This window comes from Clytia hemisphaerica, unplaced genomic scaffold, assembly GCF_902728285.1.
Source record: "Clytia hemisphaerica strain Z4C2 unplaced genomic scaffold, Clytia hemisphaerica genome assembly, whole genome shotgun sequence".
Taxonomy (NCBI): Eukaryota; Metazoa; Cnidaria; class Hydrozoa; order Leptothecata; family Clytiidae; genus Clytia; species Clytia hemisphaerica.
Window position 1 is genome coordinate 116,645 of NW_027104309.1, and position 20,265 is coordinate 136,909.

At 35.2% G+C, this 20,265-nt stretch overlaps 1 protein-coding gene across 1 annotated transcript; it reads left to right on the forward strand.

Moving 5' to 3' along the window:
* The first annotated feature begins 10,614 nt into the window (after window positions 1-10,614).
* Window positions 10,615-15,525, forward strand: LOC136817517 (cysteine-rich and transmembrane domain-containing protein 1-like). Its single transcript, XM_067073844.1, has 2 exons — window positions 10,615-10,722; window positions 14,453-15,525. The coding sequence occupies exon 2, from the start codon at window positions 14,456-14,458 to the stop codon at window positions 14,855-14,857; it is 402 nt and encodes a 133-aa protein (XP_066929945.1). The 5' UTR covers window positions 10,615-10,722; window positions 14,453-14,455; the 3' UTR covers window positions 14,858-15,525.
* The last annotated feature ends 4,740 nt before the right edge of the window (window positions 15,526-20,265 follow it).

A 20,265-nucleotide genomic window follows, 5' to 3' on the forward strand; every position in this document is an offset into this window, starting at 1 on the left:
TTCCCTTTTTGTGATTTTTACAAAGGGCATCATCCCGGTAGAAAACCCCTCAATCAGCAGACTTTTTCTAGGTTAATACCTTGTAAATAAAGCTATGTGTTAACACTTTATGTAAAGTTATTACCAGGTTTTCCAAGGCATTGCTTTCGTAGTGTGAAAGTTTATTCATGACAGACAAGACCCTCCAAAAATCATGAATTTCCAGGCCTTGCAATTTTGCCTGGGAACTCAAAAAATCGCCATTTACTCGTTACTTGCACGATAATATCGTGGAAACATTTTGATTTTGGAATCTACATATACTAATTCGAGAGTTTCCATCGAAAAAAGTGGAATCCAAGAGGTGTATCACGAAAATCATTTTCTAGCCACTTTTTTCGACCTCAGCCACGGGACTATTGTCAATATTATGGGTTGATAATTTGAAATGTCTAATTAGGATATTTGCTATACAACATTTCAATACCATATAATATTTTAAGAAACATGAATTATGTTACGAATGCGTTACAGTTTTCCGGTCTGTAATTTGTTTGACCTGTGACCAAATTTCTGCTCACAAAAATTTTTCAACTTTTTTTTTAAATGTTTGGTTCTGTTCAGTTCATTAACAAGCGCTAGTTTATTTTTTCATAAAACCCTTTAGAAGTTTTGTGGCGCATTCTTTTGCATTGTGTTAGAAGCATTTTCAGAAAAGATCAACCTCACAGATGGATAACACTGATTTAATATTATCCATCCAAAAACTGTATAGTTTGTTAAGTTTTGACATTTGGAAGGGGTCACTACCCCCTAGTCTAGAGTAACCCCACCCAGCCCTACTCTAGGTTCTAGTTCTACTCCCTTTCAAAATTTGATGGAACCATCCCTCAAAATTGGGGTGTCATTGGGATTTTTTCCCCCTCTTTCAAGACATTATAAATAAATATTTTTAGTCAATCGGACATCATGTCCGACAGAAATGAAATCCTGTCGGTCATTCAGTGTATATATTTTTTTAAAGTTACGGAGAAAGCGAGTAGGAAAAATAAAAGTTACCTTTGAACAGTTTGATACTGTATATAACAGAGAAATTGATTCGATAAAAGTGATCTTAGAAACACCCTTGGAAGTTACGAAGAAAGCAAGTTGATAAAAGTTAACTTTGAAACACTCTTAAAAGTTAAGAAGAAAGCGTGTTGATAAAAAATAACTTAGAAACACTCTTGAAAGTTATGAAGTAAGCAAGTTGATGAAAATGGTCTTAAAAAAACTCTTGAAAGTTACGAAGAAAGCGAGTCGATAAAAGTTTAACTTTGAAACACCCTTGAAAGTTACGAAGAAGGCGAATTGATAAAAGTGATCTTAGAAACACTCTTCAAAGTTACGAAAAAAGCGAGTCGATAAAAGTTAAACTTTGAAACACCCTTGAAAGTTACGAAGAATGCGAATTGATAAAAGTGATCTTAGAAACACTCTTGAAAGTTACGAAGAAAGCAAGTCGATAAAAGTTTAACTTTGAAACACCTTCGAAAGTTACAAAGAAAGCAAATTGATAAAAGTGATCTTAGAAACAAAGAAGGTTACGAAGAAAGCAAGTTGACAAAAGTAATTTAGAATCACCCTCAAAAGAGTTACAAAGAAAGCGGGTTGATAAAAGTGATCTTAGAAACAAAGAAAGTAACGAAGAAAGCAAATCGATAAAAGTTAACTTAGAAGAGGGGGTTTATTTAAAGAATCCTGCATTTCTAAAAACAGACAAAAAGAACGACAAATTTCATAAAAAACAACATATTTTGCCGTCCACAACCCCGATCGAAAGTGACTGTACCACCCCTAGCAATTCATTCCCTTTCATTTATCACGGGAATTAACTACATGTGGTCTAAAAGAACGACAAATTACGCATGCGTTTTACAATGCAGGATCCTTTAGAGGAACAGACTGGAAACACCCTGAAAGCTACAAAGGAAGCGAGTATTAAAAGAATAGGCTAAGTAAGAGACAGGGGTGTAAGAAATTTATTTTCAACTCTCAACTTAATGGTTTATTCCTTTTTTCATTCGGACATCATGACCGACACAAAAGATTTTCAGTCGGTCAAATAGCTTTTTCAGTCGGACATTGACCGATGACCAACGCTTATTTGCAGCCCTGTCTCACTCATATTAATCAAAATGATAGCATATTCACTCTTGAAAAAAAGTTGCTTTTTGAGTCTATTTGCAGTATCCTTTCTGAAAATTGGTTAAAATGGATTACGAGTGAATTGATCAAGAAAATTTTTAAGAATTTTAACCCAGTTCAAGACTACATGATTGTGACATTCCATAGAAAAAGGATCAATGGACTTTTATTGATAAGGATTTAACGATCCCAAAATAGCAATAGAAAATTAGGGATAAGAGCTTTATGGATGAAAGTTTAAGTTACAGCACCTGACCCCAAGAATGTAGGTGAAATTTGAATCAGACCTGAAAGATGTAGATTTGCATTTAAAAAATATTGAATTTTTTCAACGAAATTTTGAACGAAATCCTTTCCTAGGGGTCAGTTTCATTACTTTTGATAAATAGGCTAATTTTTTGGTCCTTGAAGTTGACTCCCATTTTCTTTATTTAACCCCCAGAATGTAGGTTTGGTTTAATGGCTTTAAGTCTAGTAATAGTAAAATGTTGATATTTTTTCAATTGGATTAATTATAACAGCAAATTTTAGAAATATTTTGTGCAAAAACAATATTCTAAAGAGCATTTTCTTATTCTGAAAATTGGATTTTTTTGCTTTTTAACCCCCAGAATGTAGGTGAAAAGATTCGGTTGTTGAGAGCGGTATTTCAGTATTCATTGGAAATTATTGTTCTCTAAGTGAAATTCATACTTTCGAAATATACTCTAACAAAAATTTAATAAAGATTTTAATTTTATCGTGCTACAAAGGAGGAAAAGTAAAAGAAAGGGCGAAAAGAAGAGACAAGAAAGTTGGTTTTATTTTATAGGTTGAAAATTTTGTGTTAAAATATATGTGAATAATGTAACAACACCCCTAACCCAAAGCCTTGGTGGAACTTTTTCCCACAGCGGGGATAAAAATTTCTACTGGGGTCCCAGCGGGTCTAGGACATGTCGTTATAGCTCAAAATGTCAACATTAATCATCTCTCAGGTAGTACTTTCATGTAACAAGCAAGTTTTATATAATTTGACAGACTTTTTATGTCAGGAAAGCCACCAAATTGTAGGTCAATTAACCCCAAAAGGTAGGTCAAACATTTTCGTCAAAATATATATTTTGTTTTGTTTATGTATCTTTTTTTTTTCTTTTTTTTTTTTTTTTCAATTTATTTGATGTGTTTGCTTTTGTATTTGTCCCCATTTTGTATGTATTTTGATGAACTTACGGAAGTGTGTTTATCAAAAAAGTTTTTTGCAATTCATTGTTTCTCCACTATTACTTTTCTTCTATCTTTATTTGGATTAGGTTTTTCTTTCACATACCACTATTTAAATTCCCTTTAACTTTTTGCTAAATTACCCTCTGTTTCGGAATGATTAAAAAATAAAAAATACCAAAAAAATCGTAAATACACACAATTAACAAAAATATTCTTAACTTTTTTCGTTTTTATCAGTTTGAGTTATTTATATATCAATACTTTTCTTTTTCTAAAATGACAGATATTACATATCTTCACTATATATATAACTTAGAACAATAATTCATTAGGCGTAAGAAAATATCCTATTATCATAAACTTAATTCCAATTGTTTTCGATTTAGAGTGGATTTATTTTCAAAATGTCTCAATCAACTTCGATTCAGATTTTCATTGGAAAAAATTAATTCAAGTTAAAATTTTATGTCTAGAAATATTAAGTAATATGTAACAGTATGCTCTGAAACAACTTTTTATGAAGTTCAACTATCGTTAGGGCTACAATGCTAAAAACGAGAAACCTACATTCTCGGGGCTTACTTCATTCTTGGGGTCAGGTGCTTAAGTGTTTTTAAGTGTCCAAACTTTTACAAACAAAAATGTTTAAAGACAAAGTAGGTTGCCTGAGAACGTACAAAAGACTTTTTACGAAACTAAGAAACCCCTGTCTTTTAGCCACAACTTTTTGCTTAGCCAATCTGTTTGTAATATTAGAGATTCTCTAAAGATTTGTTGTTTTTATAAATTTCACCACTCTTGTCTCCCGAATAGAGGGGGGTCCGAATAAGCAGGGGGTAGGAAAATGGAATAAGGGGGTGGAATAAGAGGGGAGGTAATTTGAAGACAGATTTTTTTTTAACTGATATCAATTTCAACAACAAAAAAGAAACTTTAACCAATGAACACGTCGAATAAGAACAATACTAACAAAAAGGAAGATTTTAACAAGTTTAAGGTCTATCTACACTGTAATAAAATATTGAATTGTTCGAATTTAATTAGCGGCGGGGTGTCTTAATAAGAGTGGGGGGGTGGAGTTTTTCTCTCTTATAACAATTAGCAGGGGACGTCTATTCGGGAGACAAGAATAGTGTTTCAAATGCACTTTTATCAACTTGCTTTTCTGAGAGTTTTAAAATGTCAACTCTTTTTCTACTTATGCTTAGTTTTTTTGGAATTTGTTTCTTCTGTAACTTTTACAAGTGTCTCTTATGCTTACTTTTATCAACTCGCTTTCTTCATAACTTTCACCAGGGATATCCCTGCTTTCATGAGTGTCTCTTGTGCTTTGTTTTATCAAGCCGCTTTCTTGGTAGCTTGTACAAACATCTCTTTTGTTTTCTTTTATCAACTCGCTTAAAGCTAACTAATTAAAAATAGAAATACAAACTTTACTATTCCAACATTGTGACCAATTTCATTGTTAAAGCTTTATTGTTTTTAGAGTTAGAATTTATCAATAGAATTGTTTAAGAATAAAGTGTTATCGATAAAGACTTTCAACGAAAGATTTTATCAATATCCTTTATAGCAAAGAATTATGGATAGAACTTCTTCATTGATACAAACCAGCTTATTGATGAAGAATCTACAGATATCATCAGTGATTCCAACCTGTAATTTGTATCTCTAAAATTGGGTGTCGGAATTAGAAGAGGGATGTTGACATTAGACCAACTTAGGGTACCCCACCAATTCAGGCCCAAAATTATCTGCTCTGTATTACGGAAATAAAACCCCAATACTCGCGCTAATACTTCATATGGCTAGTTTGAAATGCAGGTCACAGGTCAGCAACAACTTTCTAACAGAAAACTTTTTCAAGTTATAAAAATTTTCAAATTTTTTCAGAAAAAGTCATCCAAAAAATTAAACGACCGACCCCCCCTGATATGATAGCGATTGTGTAATATAGCTATTTTCTGTCAGAGGACTCTGTTTGGAGGTGAGATTTTAATATTTTTATTTAAAACATGTGTACTTTATTGACCGTGAGATTGGGTAACTTGCAACAGTGGAGGCAAACATGCATAGCCCTCAAATGAATGACCTGGCTGGTCATTAAAATACAAAGTTAAATTAATACAAAAATGGTAGAGTAGAGCTGCGAGCAGAGCTGCGTAGTTGTATTTTAATGACCAGACAGGTCATTCATTTGAGGGCTATGCATGTTTGCCTCCACTGATGCAAGTTACCCGATCTCACGGTACACATTTCGGAACCTAATACATTTTTGGCTTTGTCATTTATTTGCCTGCCCAAAGTCCTCACCTGTCATGCACTGTTAACAACATTTCAGAGCTCTGACTTAAAAATTAACAGTAATTAGAGTTGACCTGTGTTATGACCTGTTGACCTGCTGTGTGACCTGTGACTTGTTTGTGTTTTGAACTAGCCTGTACATTCCATACATTATAGGACCTCGATTCACATGGTTTGTGGGTGCTTTTTCAGGAAAATGTTGGGGTGCTAATTTGAACAAAACTTATTTATAGGTATATATTTTTCTAATTACCTAAATTGATTTGTAAGATAGTTTTGTTTTTAACTGGGCCAGGCCCAATTATTGATTGATTGGTTCGTGTCCTAGAAGCTTTGAAAAATGGGTCGGTCGGTAGCTAAAACTGTAGACTGGCACGCCAGTCGGGCTGGAACGGTATCACGCTTAGGAGTTAGGTAAGCGTAGGAAGAAATTTTGTCGGCGGCAAGGGCTGAAAGCCTTAATCGGCAGCCTCTCACCAACTTTTGCTCGCTCTCCTACGCAGCTCATGTTCTAGCAAACGCCCGCCGCCTTTATGTTCCCGCCCTCTGACATGATTAATTAACAGACTAGTTTGCTAGTCTACTAAAACTGGAACCTTTTTTTTATTTTCCCACCAAAAACCTCAATTTTTGAAATTCCTCAAGCAATCGTGCAGTCCTGGAATCCAAACGCGAATGTAAAGAAATAGCCTAAAGCCCAAATCCATTAAGGCACGCACCGCGATCACAAGATAACTTCTAGTTGGAGTTTAAGGCGTTCGCGGCGCATGCTTAAAGGAATACGGCTGTGACTCTCTGCTTTTAGGTGCTAAATATTTGTTTTAAAGTATGGGTTACACCGGGACATTTTCTGTGCGCGAAGTGGATGTTGTTTATAGAAGAATCAAAGAGCAGTCCGTTAAAAAAGAACCGCAGAGATAGTTATCTGATATTCCGATGGCGTATTGACGGCCGCCCACGCTAAAGCTCTAAAGGAGCGGGCCAATATCCCATCGGAGAGGGATGGTAGTCATTCATTGATGTGCCGACATAAGTCTAGCCCTCATTTTGGGGGCCATGCTGAACGCTTAAAAATTGATTTTTTGAGATCTGGCACCTCAAAAAGACCGTCAAATCACTGTTGTCAGTTACCACGTCATGAGTATGTTGGCAAAAATTACAAACAACATGGCTGATGTAATTTTTAAAAAATGTGTGCTGCATGGTTGTTCTGCATCAGTCAGGACCTCATTTCACTTTATCGATATTACGCAAACGGCAGTGTGCGCTAAATAATCTTGGTTTCGCTTTCGATTTCAAGCAAAGGTCCTAGCAACAGGGCACGCGGACATAGCAACGGGGCTGGGTAGAAAAATCTAAACATAGAATTCAAAAAAATTACAGATCATCGTATAGAGCACTAAAAAATACCCCCTTTCTATGTTTAGTTTGTTCTACCTTGGATTATAACTGAAAACATCTTCAAAAAACCTTCGTCCGCTATCAGCCCGCGCGGTAATCTTTGCCCGCTTCAATTCTTAGATAATGAATAAGAGAGGTGCGCTTAGCTAAGCCGTGCTCGCGGGCGATAAATTTATGTTTACTGATCTTGTATATTTTAGTGGTATTTATCCAATGAAAAGGATGTTGACAAAATATGCACGGCGCTGACAAAATATGCACGGCATTGATTATGACATCATTAAATATGTCAATGTCGATTCAACGCCCGTTGAAGAAAATAATTCATAGTTCTTTTTATCTTGAAATTTAAAAACACGAACAAAAAAAGAATCAAATTTAATATTTGTTTCCTATCTAGATTATATTAGCGTTAAAGAATCGGTAAATTTTCACGAAAAATATTTCGCGATGGCGGTACGCCCAATGGCGCCCACGGGAAAGTTCCAATTTTTAATTATCGGGAAATCGGGGAAAACCGGTTCACCACGTGGATAAAAAACGTACGGAATGAAACCTGACAGAAGGTTTTCAACCAGATTTATTCAGATAAAGCTATAAGAGGTTCATTACTTGTGGATTTTAAAACCTACATAAGCAAAAACGAAAGTTGTTGGGAAGGAAAGAGTAAACGCAAGACAGAAGGTTTGGTTGTGTTGATCAGGTATGTTTTTATTCTACCCGAACTAATTGTTAAAAAGACCAAAGAGGTCCTGACTGTTCTGCATGGTTGTTTTTGGTTTCTTTTGATGGATTTTTTGTAGTTTAACTGTACTTATCACTCCCTGAATATTAATTTTAGTATCCAGTGTAATTTCTGTATGTGCACCAACCCAAAAAATGTGTTTCTACCACAGAAAAGTTGATTATCATAACTTTTGTTTTTGTTTGTTTTGATGGCTGATCTTTTCTGCACTTTCTCAAATTTTATACCATTCAAAGACCAAAGAAACTAAAGCAGGTATGTTCCTTATGGGCTTTGGCTTTTATCAGTAACTTTCATGTTGTTATCTATCTTAGACAGTCCTCCAAATATAACTGTTGTCCACCGGCCGACAACCGAAAAACCGACTTCAGTGTTTCAGAACTGAAGTTTTTTGGATAAAATCTTTATCAAACTTCACAAAAGTGTTCATTGAGGGTTAGTATTCATTTTCTATAGCTTTAGTTTTTCTTTTAGTGTTATTATAGATGATGATTATGACTTTTCTCTTCTTTCAGGCTTTTTTGTGTACAGTACAATGTTATTTCTATTTTGTTTTTGCTTTTGTGATCAGAAGGAAAAATAGATAGAAATAACAGATCAGAGAGTAGACGGGATGCCAAATCTGTCCGCAGAATTCTATTGGCTGTTAAACAATTTTTGATATCATGTGATATTATTGTTTTGATTGGAAGTGCCCGAATCTGATTGGATAACACCTTATCAACGGCGCTTTTTTGGCACGAAATTCAAACCAAATGTAAACAAATTCAAACTGGGTCAAAAATACCATACTCTCAATGAATAGCTTTTGATGGGAGTTTTGCTTATGTGTTGTAAGTTTGAATAGAGAGTATGGATCTCCAGACTAAATTGGGCCTGGCCCTGGGGAGTGGGATGGAGACGTGGCTGGAGAGCAAGATTGGGATTGGACTGTTGTTGGATTGGCTGGTCAGAAAAAGTGGAAAAAGGAAAAGAAAAACTTTTTTGCTTCAGCATAATGAAACAATTAAATAGGCAGACACTGTTCTGATACGAATACTTATGTAAAAATAAAACCTTTAATACCTGTGTTAGTGTATCGCTGTCAGTCTGTCAGTTCATTACATTGTCAAGCGACCCCAGGGAAGTCATCAGGTCCCTCTGCGGGGGTGGTGGAGGGCATACTGTAAAAGTCGGACCCGGACCTTGGACCCTGACCCCGGACCCTATTTCGGACCCCAAATCGGACCCCCATCTAAAAAAGTCGGTCCCCGATCTAAAAAAGTCGGACCTCCATCATCTAAAAAAGTTGGACCCCGATCTAAAAAATTCGGACTCCGATCTTAAAAAGTCGGACCCCATCTAAAAATGTCGGACCCCATATCTAAAAAACCGGGGACCCATATGGCGCTCTATTATTCTATAACTTGGGATAGTCTGATAAAACATGGGACAGCAATTCGGCCATCATTTTACCGAACCTCCAAAGTCATTTAATTAACATAGTCGCAAATCTCATAGAAAACAAACTTGTTGTCAAGAGAAATTTAACAGTAAGTGAAAATACAGACCAGAAAGTCAACCATCCCATGATATGACCACTCGTCCCAAGTTAGACAGGTTAGAGCTGTTGACGGTAATCATTTTGGCGTAGTAGAGTATTGGTTATCACGCTTGACTCCTGTCTGGGAGGTCCGAGTTCGATACCCACCGCGGTACTATGATTCACTTGGCAAATGAATGTACCTTCGCCCAGGTCAACCCATACCACCCATACCATGTGAGGAGAATTAGGTACCACTACTCTGATACAAGAGTCTGGGTAGATACTTCCAGACATTGTGACGTGCTGCAACACTCCCTACAGGTTCGGTCTTGCAATGAACATCGTTCTCCCAGTGTCATTCGAGTGTCAATGTATATGCCATAACTCACGTAAGCTCGCACCTGCAGGGTTGCAATGTCTGTCTACGCAGTGATTCCCACTCCTCCTTGGTGATTAGGACCCATTCCGATCGCTATCGGAGGGCATATATCTATATCCATCAAAATCAAACTCGAGCCACCATATGACAGTTGTCCTTGGCGGACAAAGCCTGTACATTGATTGTTTTCTAAAACAATGGAACGGCAATGGTTTGCTCTCCACATTTTTATTTGATGTTTATCCAGAGTTCTATTGATAAATCCATGCTGTGAGGGAGAACAGTGGGTTTCTCTTTTATAGGTTTTTTTATTGTCATTTTACAAGGAGGTTGTTTATCACCTTTTTCTTAGCCATAAGCAAAAAGCTTGTACTCATGTCTTTTTTTAAGATGTTAAAGCATAATGATTTAAGTTAAGTTGTTTTTTAGGGTCCGACTTTTTTTGATAGGGGTCCGACTTTTTTAGATGGAGGTTTAACTTTTTTAGAATTAGATCGGGGTCCGACTTTTTTAGATCGGGGTCCGACTTTTTTAGATCGGGGTCCGACTTTTTTAGATGGGGGTCCGATTTGGGGTCCGAATTAGGGTCCGATTTGGGGTCCTATCTTGGGTCTGAAATAGGGTCCAAGGTCCGGGTCCAACTTTTATAGTATGCCGTGGTGGAGTGGAGAAATCTTTTCGCGGGTTTTTTGCTTCCCCGATATTTCCTATTGAAACATAATCTTTACCCCCATAGTGTTTTAAAGTGTTTTTATCCAGGTAGTTTTTCTATTATCTCCACAAGGTTTGGAAGTCGTATAAACAAAATGATATCAAATATAAATCGGATTTAAATCCGATAAACCGAAAACTTCCAACAAAAAGATCCGCTCAAAGTCAAATCATCTGCATCATAATCAGCTGACCCATCAGCTCGGCCTTTCGTTCATTTTTGTTCCTGTTTTTAGGCTGATCAATTAAAAAAAGGGACAACTAAGAGGAGCAAGTATTCTTACTGTAGGTATTAATTCTTGCTTACTTCTCAACAACACAGTCAGACAAATTAAAAAATTCTGGAAATTTTCATTTTTCTTCTTTCTTCTACCTACCTACCGTGAGAGTGGGTAACTTGCATCAGTGGAGGCTAACATGCATAGCCCTCAAATGAATGACCCGTCTGGTCATTAAAATACAAAGTTAAATCAAAACAAAAATGGTAGACTAGAGCTGCGAGCAGAGCTGAATATAGTTTATTTTAATGACCAGCCAGGTCATTCATTTTAGACCAGTGGCTAAATCTTCATGATGCACCGGCCTTGCAAGTACACCACGCGGGTGCGCGCGGGCAAAATATTGTGCGCGTAGCGCACAGGCGAGCGCAGCGTTTTGTTAGGGATAGGCAGCAGGCTGGCGAAGTCAGCCTGCTGCTCATCCCTAACATGCACCCAGACGGCTGTGCACCCTCCCGGTGGTGCACCCGTGTGTGGGGTCTTCCTGGAGGAATGGCGATCATAACAGTTAGCCTAACTCGTGAGGTCTGTTCACCCGTATATACTATATATGTCACTCTATAAATAACCTTGAATTTCGGAAAATCAGCAGCCGTTGTGGCCCAGTGGTATATACTTCGTGTTTCGTAATCGGAAACATGTAGGTTCGAACCGGGGTAAAGTATTGAAAAGTTTCAAAAAATTTTCTAAGTCCCCGTGCTTGTCGGTGCATCATGAAGATTTAGCCATAGGTCATTTTAGGGCTATGCATGTTAGCCTCCACTGACACACTCTCACGGTACTTCCTTTGTGTTGGCAATGGAGAGGTGTACTAAGCAACTAGGGTTGAGAGCTGACAGTGGTGATGGCTTCTTCTCTCGTATAAAAGCGAAAAAGACAAATATATTTTTCGGACAGTCAGGAGTTCTATCCTAATTAAGCATATTTTTTTCGATCGCACGCCCCACGGACTTTCTTAATTAGGATTGATTATCCCTTTGTTTTTCAATCCTAATTAAGAATATGATTTTTAAAATTCAGATTCTTCACCAACAAACAAAATCCGCAAATTCTAACTATGAGGGCAATATTGCAGTTTACTCCCAGCCCGGGAGTGAAATTCGGTCCCGGATTTTTCGACATGAAAATTTCGAAATTTTTGAATTTTTATTACACTCGTTCTTCTCGGATCGAAAATGATAAAAGCCTCTATATAATTATACTACTTGCAGTTCACTCCCGTACAGAAAATCATATTAGTATCTTTCTATATATACTTGCAGTCCACTCCCGGATTGAAAATCGTATTGGGTTTCTCTATATATACTTGCAGTTCACTCCCGGGTTAAAGATAACGTAAAACCGACCCGTAGAGAAACCTGGGAGTGAACTGCAAGTATATATAATAGTAAATGGTTATTCAAAGTTCGTTGTTTTTCAATACAAAAGAAGGATTGGAGGCTTGAAATTGAAATCAGGGAAGTGCGGGGCAGATGTATAATTATACGTATAATTAACACTCGATAAACGACGAATTTTAACGAAGAAAAATTTCGTTTCCGGGACGGGGCTAAAGTGCAAGAATGTCACTATGAGCAATAGATAGAGCAGGTCAAAGATGATATATTTAGCCAAAAATCAAAACAAAATTTTGGGCAGAGGACTTCAAAATGATGCCATAAGTAAAAATCTGCCTAATTAGGCACGTTAGTTCTAATTAGGAATATCAAAGCCCGTGCTACATTATAAATGTTTATCTAGTGCGATGTAGGTAGGGCAATACACCCGCGTTTTTGTCGCGGGTAATAGAACATTTTTCTAAATGTCATAACTCAAGACTCCATCCATATTACTGTATCAAACTTTCAAAATCTGCTCTACACACTAAATTCTTTCATTGGAGGCTGATAAGAATCTGCAGAAATTTGTATTTTTGTAAAAAAACTGGAAATTCGATATATATTCTTAATTAGGATTGAAAAACAAAGGGATAATCCTAATTAAGAAAGTCTGTGCGATCGAAAAAAATATGCTTAATTAGGATAGAACTCCTGACTGTCGGATCGGGCATGCAGAAATAGTGTCACGACCTACAACCAGAGGGTGTCAATCGAACGAATCGAAAGCCGAATTAATTGAACGCAATTGAACACAATCGAATAATTGCAATTCGATTGTCGAATTTGGACCTACCACAAAGCAGAGGTCTCCTTTAATTCAACTTTGTTTGTCCATTCTTTTGTTCGTCCGTTACCAGCTTTTCTCGGGGATCGGCCCATTAGATTTAATTTTTTGCATAAAGATAGGCAGGAGTTTAAGTTTAGACTGTTTGTGTGAAATTGCTTTTGTTGTTGAAATTGTTTTTGTTTTTTTTTACATAAATGAAGAGGGCAAAGTTCTTTAAAAAGTGGTTGAAACAGTTTTTTTTGGAAAATTCTTTTTGGCCGTAAAAATTAGATTTTCTTATTTATTATTTTCTTATTCCTTTTTATCATTTTTAGGGAAAATGAGTATTTCTCTCGATTGCATTGGTAATTTTTTCTGATTTTTTGCATAATAATATAAAATGGCTGAAAATGGTAATGTTTAAACTGATTGAGCTTGCTATTCAAAAAAAATATTTTTGGGCAAATTTGGACCAAAAAGTGCCTAAAAATAAGGTTTTTTGGACTTTGTTTGAAATTGCTTCATCAGTTTTTGGATATTCTTATTTGGGGAAATTCCCTTTTCTCATTTTAGAATTTCTCATGACTGCCTCGGCATTTTTGTCTGATTTTTTGCACAATGATGTAAAATATAATGTTGAAAATCTGATGGAGCCCGATTTTAGAAATAATAATGTTTTGGGCAAATTTCGGCCAAAAATGTTGAAAAAAAGGGTTTTCTTGACTGTGAAATTGTTTCATTAGTTTTTTCTGATTTTTTACACAGTTATGCAAAATGGTAATTCTTAATATACAGTATGAGACTTCAAAATTTTCAAAAGAAATATTTTTCAGCCAAATTTGCGCCAAATTTCGGATTTGTGGAAGTTGCTTCATTCAATTTTATCTTTTAAATGCAATAGAGTTATCTTTACAGGAAAGAAAGCATTGTTTTGTTTCTGTTCAAAACTCCTTGGGGCTCCTTAGCTCTAAAACATTGGAAATAAAGCAAACGCGAAACAAGTTGCATTATTATTTTAAGCTTACGCATCTCTATGCTATGCTATGCTGTTATCTTTTCTTTTTTGTTCAAACATTTTCATTTTCACTCAGCATGTTTCCGACTAGCTATATCTTGTACGTCCATTCAGCATGTTGCTTGTTAAAAGAATTTTAAAAGAATACATAATTAAAAGTTATTTGCTATAACTTGACATGGTCAACTTTTACAGGTCTGACTTTAAAAGGCCAAAAAAACATTTTATATATTAATCTTTTTGAATTTTTGGCTGTAGTGGAAATCAGAACTTTGGGCTTCTGACCATAGAAAATTATAGCATGTCTCGTGATTATAGGTTATATTTTCAGAAGAAACACTTCTTCTTGAATTTTCTGACTTTGTCATTTGCACACCACCTTTTAGTAATCGCTACAAAGTAAATGAAAGGAGAAGGTTTTAGAAACACTTTTGGTGAATTTCTTTTTCATTATTCTTCAAACCTTTTGCCAAAAAGAGGTAACTGTCCAACAATTTCCCTCAGATTTGAATGAGAGTTTTTAGTGTATAATTGTATTTCTTTTTTTAACAGAAAAAAACTATTGATAAATTTATAGAAAATGACTGCTCCACCACCACCTGCAGGCTATCCACCTCCTGAGAATGCAGGGATGCAAGGTTATCCCCAACCTCCTCCTTATGCCCCACCTGGTCAATTTCCACCACAGCAAGGTGGTTATCCTCCTCAACAGCCTGGTTACCCACCTCAACAACCTGGCTTCCCAACACAACAGCCTGGCTACCCACCACAACAGCCAGGTTACCAGCAACATCCTGGCTATCCACAGCAGCAACAACCATATCCTCAAGAAGGATACAGAGCACCGCAAACTGTTGTCTATCAACAACCTCCTCCACAACAAGTTGTTTACACAGAAAAGCAAAGAGATACAACTGCTGAAGATTGTGCCCTTGGTGCCTTGTGTATGGCTTGCCTATGTTGCTGTTTAATGTCCGATTAAAAGAAGGAAAGAAAAAATTTGCCTTTCTAGTGCATGAGTAGATTAAATGTGGCTATGCTAATTTGCAGATATTTTTGAGCTAGCTGGAATCGGACAGGAATCGGATCGTCCAGGAGTATAATACTGGCATATTTAATTTCTACTATTTTGACAGATTTTAAATAAAGCAAACACTTCTGCATAATGTCAAAATATCTTTAAAAAATTGATTGTCGTTTTTAAAAAATCATTTGCTGTTTTTAAAAAATCAATTAAAGTGGGGTTTTTAGTTTTTATCCTCTAATCAATGTCCTATGATTTGATCTGTTTTAGGGGTTAAAATAATTGGCCTTTCACATCATAAATAGGATAAAAATCATTGTCAAATAATATTTTTATAATATTTACTTTCAGTTTCTTTCAATAATGTTTTATAACTAAATTTATTATCAATGCTCGTAAAAAATATTTTTTAGCCAATTACATTATTATCACTTTTATATAATTTGAGACTTTTTTTGGAATGTGTTTGTGACATTCCTTCATTAACAGGAGTGCTTTCTGCAATGAAAATTTTATTTTTTATTTTTCAAAAAGCCTAGCACTAGTTTAAAACTATCATGGGTTTTATCAAGCTCCTTTGTTTTGCTGAGAAAAATTCTTTAAACAAAAAATGATCAATAAAGCTATTTAAATGTATATAATAAGCTTTTTTATAAAAAAAAGTTTTTTTAAAAAGACAGTAACACTGTTTAAAAACAAATCTATAAAAACACCCACTGTCTTTAACAGCTTTCTTTCCCTTGAGAAATTTATTCCTTGTTATCCAATTATTCATACTAGGCCTTCTTTAATGTTTTATTTAAAGAATATCATAAATTATGACTTGTTTATTTATCGTTATAATAACTGTAACTATTTTCTTGTATTTGTAGATCTATTTTTCTGTAACAAAGCTGAAAATAATGTTGCCTATAAAACATTTACCTAAAAGAAAATACTTTACTTTGATTTTTATGCTTATCAATAAAATTTGTTTGAAAAGTTAAATACTAATCGTTTTCTTATGAAAAAGAGGAAAACCTTAATCTAATTTATTAAATGGGAAAGTCCTTCAAGTATTGATAATTTTTTCTGGAGGTTTTTCCCCTTAATTTGATATTAATATTCTTGAGTGTATTTTTCTTATAAAAGGCACATTTTTTTTGAAGACTTCACGTCTATTCCCTTCTGACTGAGTGCGATTCTTTTCTCTATGAAAGGAGCCCTAAAGCCTAGAACTACCTAATACTGTAGAATGGGACCCTTGGTCCAGTCATTCACGTTCCTGCTCTGTTTTGACTCTTCCATTATTTCTTAGCAGAAAATCAAATATCAATTAAAATGAATGAATCAAATTCAAAAGAGAATACGTCACACGAATGGATTATCGATACCTGGTCAATAAAGTATGGTGACTTTTTCTTCTCCTACCAATCAAATTACACGTTTTTTTATAAGAACATCCAAAATTTTTGAAGCCTCCAGATGTTCTTAGGTTTTTCGGTTTTAGCCCAAAAATGTTCTTAACATGTTCTTATATTCCTCATTTTTTGAGTATTTTTGTCCATTTTTCTAAGAAATCAGGTGTTTTAGAATCCGCAAAGCCTTAAAATGTTCTTAACTTGTTCTTAAGATTTTGGCTACCGAAGCCTTATGTTTTTATATAGTTTGTTCTCATAAAAAAAAGGTGTATGAACAGGGGGGGTTCAAGCAGTTAATCCAAAACACTATGCCTGTTTTGACCGTGGTGGTCCATTTTCAAATTTTGAAAAATATAGTTAATCTAAGAGTGGATTAACTGCCAAAGGGGTGGTCTCTGAAAGAATTCTGGGAAAGAAAAGTGGACTAACTGCATTTTCTGTCATTCTGTAAAATTCATTTATTCTGATTCATGCTCGTTTTTGCCTCTTCTTCTGTCTTTAAAACGTCAAACTGCATCAAAGTCTTGCTTTAACTTTCTCCTGCTTTGTTTACAAATTCCGTTTTCACTAATTTTCAAGCTGTTATAAAATCGGGTGATTCGCCCCTTTTTTTGTAAAAATCATCAAGATTTCAGGAATGAAAAGAGAACTAAAAATGTCAATTTGAAAAAATTATAGGGTGAGTGGGGCACCTAACCCCAAGCAAGTTCTACATCGTTGGGAACACTTAAAGATTGGGTTTGCAGCCTAGTTAAAACCACAAAATCTAACTAGATCTAACTGACTTTGAATGTTGATTTAAAAAATGAGATATTTGAATCTTTTTTGAGGTATGCAATAACTTTTGCTATATTTTGTTACTTACTGCCTTTTATCATTTTGCTGTTTTGATCTATTTTCTCACCTGTTCATACTAGATTTAGATATTTTTTCTTTAGATTTTATATTTTCATAGCTATTCATGTCTTTAAAAGAAATGCATTGAAAATTACTTAGAAAGTCGACCAACATCAATTAAAATAACTTAAAGCATGCCAAAATGCCCCGGTGGACTGTTTTAGGTCAAAGATTGTGACTGAAAAACAGTAAATCCAGTGTGGATTAAGTGTCAGAATGGGTTGGTGGTCCTAAATATCATCCTAAATCAGTTACTACGGATGATGTTCTGGATTAACTGCTTGACCCCCCACCCTAAAAACTCCCTAAAGGAGGATCTTTTACTTTGATACACTCATTATTAAGTCTTTACTTGTAATCGAACGTGCTCAATTTTTGGACATCCTTGCTAAGGTCTCTCCTTAAAACCTTTCTCTAATATGAAGAAGATTCGTGATCCCTGAAAAGAATCAACTGTATTATAGGGCTACTTAGACTACACAATGTTCTTGAACATTATACGACAAAATTTGGATTTTTATCAAATTTGTATTAAATAAAAAAAGTGCGCTATTATGAAAACGAACTTTCTTTCAGTGATCAATGTCCCCTTTATTGTTGGAATATTACAAATCAAGCTTGTTTTGAATTGTGGACAACACCTTTTCAACATATTGTTATCATTTTGCAATATATATCCAGCACTGACCAATATACTCTTGATAAAGACAACTGGTGCCTGCAAGAATTATATTTAATAATTTATATATTTTGTCGATAGCCAAAAAAGATGGAAAAACAGCGAAAAGAAAACCTTATGCTCCAAAAATCATTCTCTGAGCCATCAATCAATCAATCAATCAATCAATCAATCAATCAATCAATCAATCAATTAATCAATCAATCAATCAATCAATCAATCAATCAATCAATCAATCAATCAATTAATTAATCAATCAATCAATCAATCAATCATGCAGCCTACAACTAAAGGTACGAGTTTTTTTCATGCAATAGTAATTTTTCAATTTCTGTTGTCCTGCCTGTTAAATTCATAGTGTATAAGAATAAAATCACATTTTGAAGGGTTAGATAGCACAGGATACAACAAGTTAACGGGCACATATCCTTGTTTTACATCTATCCGCAGACACGTGTTTCGTCCTTCCCAGGAATCATCAGTGCGGCTTGGGTAAGCGAGCATAGACTGCTGTTGTCACCAGAGTGCTCAAAACACTAAGTGTTGAGCTTTTCATAGTATCCTCGTTTTATACAACTCTGAAAAGCTGAAAAAGGTTTATTAAACCAGGGCTCTGTCGTTTTTGCAATATTTCACAGGAAATGAATACACCTTTTTCCGGTTAGCCGTTTCGTATAAAAAGTCACCAAAATTTCGAGTAAACAAACCATCTTATTGGCTAAAATCAAAAACATAAACAAGAAAATGTGCAGAGAATGAGAAAAATGTGTTTTCTGTGCTCTAACTCTGGACATTTTTTTGTTTATCTTTTTGCTCTTAGCCAATGAGATGGTTTGTTTACTCGAAATTTTGGTGACTTTTTATACGAAGCAGCTAACCGTAAAAAGGTGTATTTTGACTAATATCAATGTCTGATACTATATTATTTCGAATAAATTTCATTAGATATTTTGGTTTTTAGAAGGGGAGGGGTGTTTATTCGAAGGGGTATTTATTAAATAATTTATAACCAAATCACTCTAAAAATTGGCTGCCAAATCTTAGCAAAAATCGAACTATTCTATTATGTATTCAACACCCCTCTTTATTCATGATATTCATAACATTCATGACGTATTGTTCTCTACGAAAAAAACCCTTATTTTGCCTGTAGTGGCAAATTTTATACAACTTTTGTCTAGCATTTCCGTAGAAAACATTACGTCATGCATATCATGAATTCATCCTTTTGTCGTCATGATAAGGCTGGTTGTATATATGGTCAGCTATTTATAATTTCCCCTTTTCAATTGATGTGGTTTTCCCTTCATACGTCAAACAGTTCAGTTTATTTGATATTATTTACCGACTTAATGTATTATTGATATATCATTCATGCAGAGCATCATGATTAAGATTAAATCGGTTAGACTTATTAAGGAAAAACAAGGAAAGATTTAGTCGGAAGAATACGGCTATGAAATACTTTTACTGTTTGATAGGGGCAATAACACGGTCTTGCCATGTGAACAATCCAGATCTATTTTCTGCTCGTCTGCCTGCCTGTCTGTATGTCTCCCAGTCTTTTCGCAACTTTATCAAATGACTGAAGAATTTCTGCAAAAATACATGAGGTTATAAGTAGTAGTTATCGCACAGTACAGAGTACAATATGGGCTATATTTTTCGAGTTCAGATTTTTCGGGATTAGATACAAAAGTAAAGTAAAAAATTTAATCTCTCGCTTACCAGATCCCCCCCTGAAATGTTTTGAACGCTGTCTTGTATTTGTACGATACAATATGAAATACAGCATTTATGTACGCGTTTTTAGCCAATCAAATTGCTCATATTTTTCATGTTGACGATAATGTTTTGTATCTAAGAAAAACAACAATGGGGGATTCTAAGTGGAGCCCTGATCGCTTTCTTCATTATTCTCTACTGTCATTCAAAATAGAGTTCCTTAGAGCTAAATTGACTTGATTTGAAAAACAGGAAGCTCAAACAAGCTTAAAAACCCATTTAGCGGCACTTTAATGACTGATAAAATTTTCAAAAAAATCACCATTTAATATATTATGAGTAAGATACTTCATTGTCATATTGTACTGGTATATGAAGATGAGGAAGGAAATCCTCATTTATTTATTTACTATCGCATAGTAATATTAAGTTTTGCCCGGTAAACCCAAGACAATCTGGGGAGGGGGGCTAGCATGAACCAAATTTTCTGGGGGGAGCTAAGTGAAAAGGGGATGGAGCTGAACGTTTTTGAATTTTCTGGGGGGGCTGAGAGCCCTGGGGACACCATGCTACGCCATACTTTGAGTGTATGAAAAGTGTTTTTGGTTACCCTCTATGTACTTAAGCAATGCGAACCCAGTGGGTGGCGTCATTTTGATTTCAAT

What these genes read in the sequence shown, in the direction of transcription:
- LOC136817517 (XM_067073844.1), top strand. Translation starts at nt 14,456, where the DNA reads ATGACTGCTCCACCACCACCTGCAGGCTATCCACCTCCTGAGAATGCA.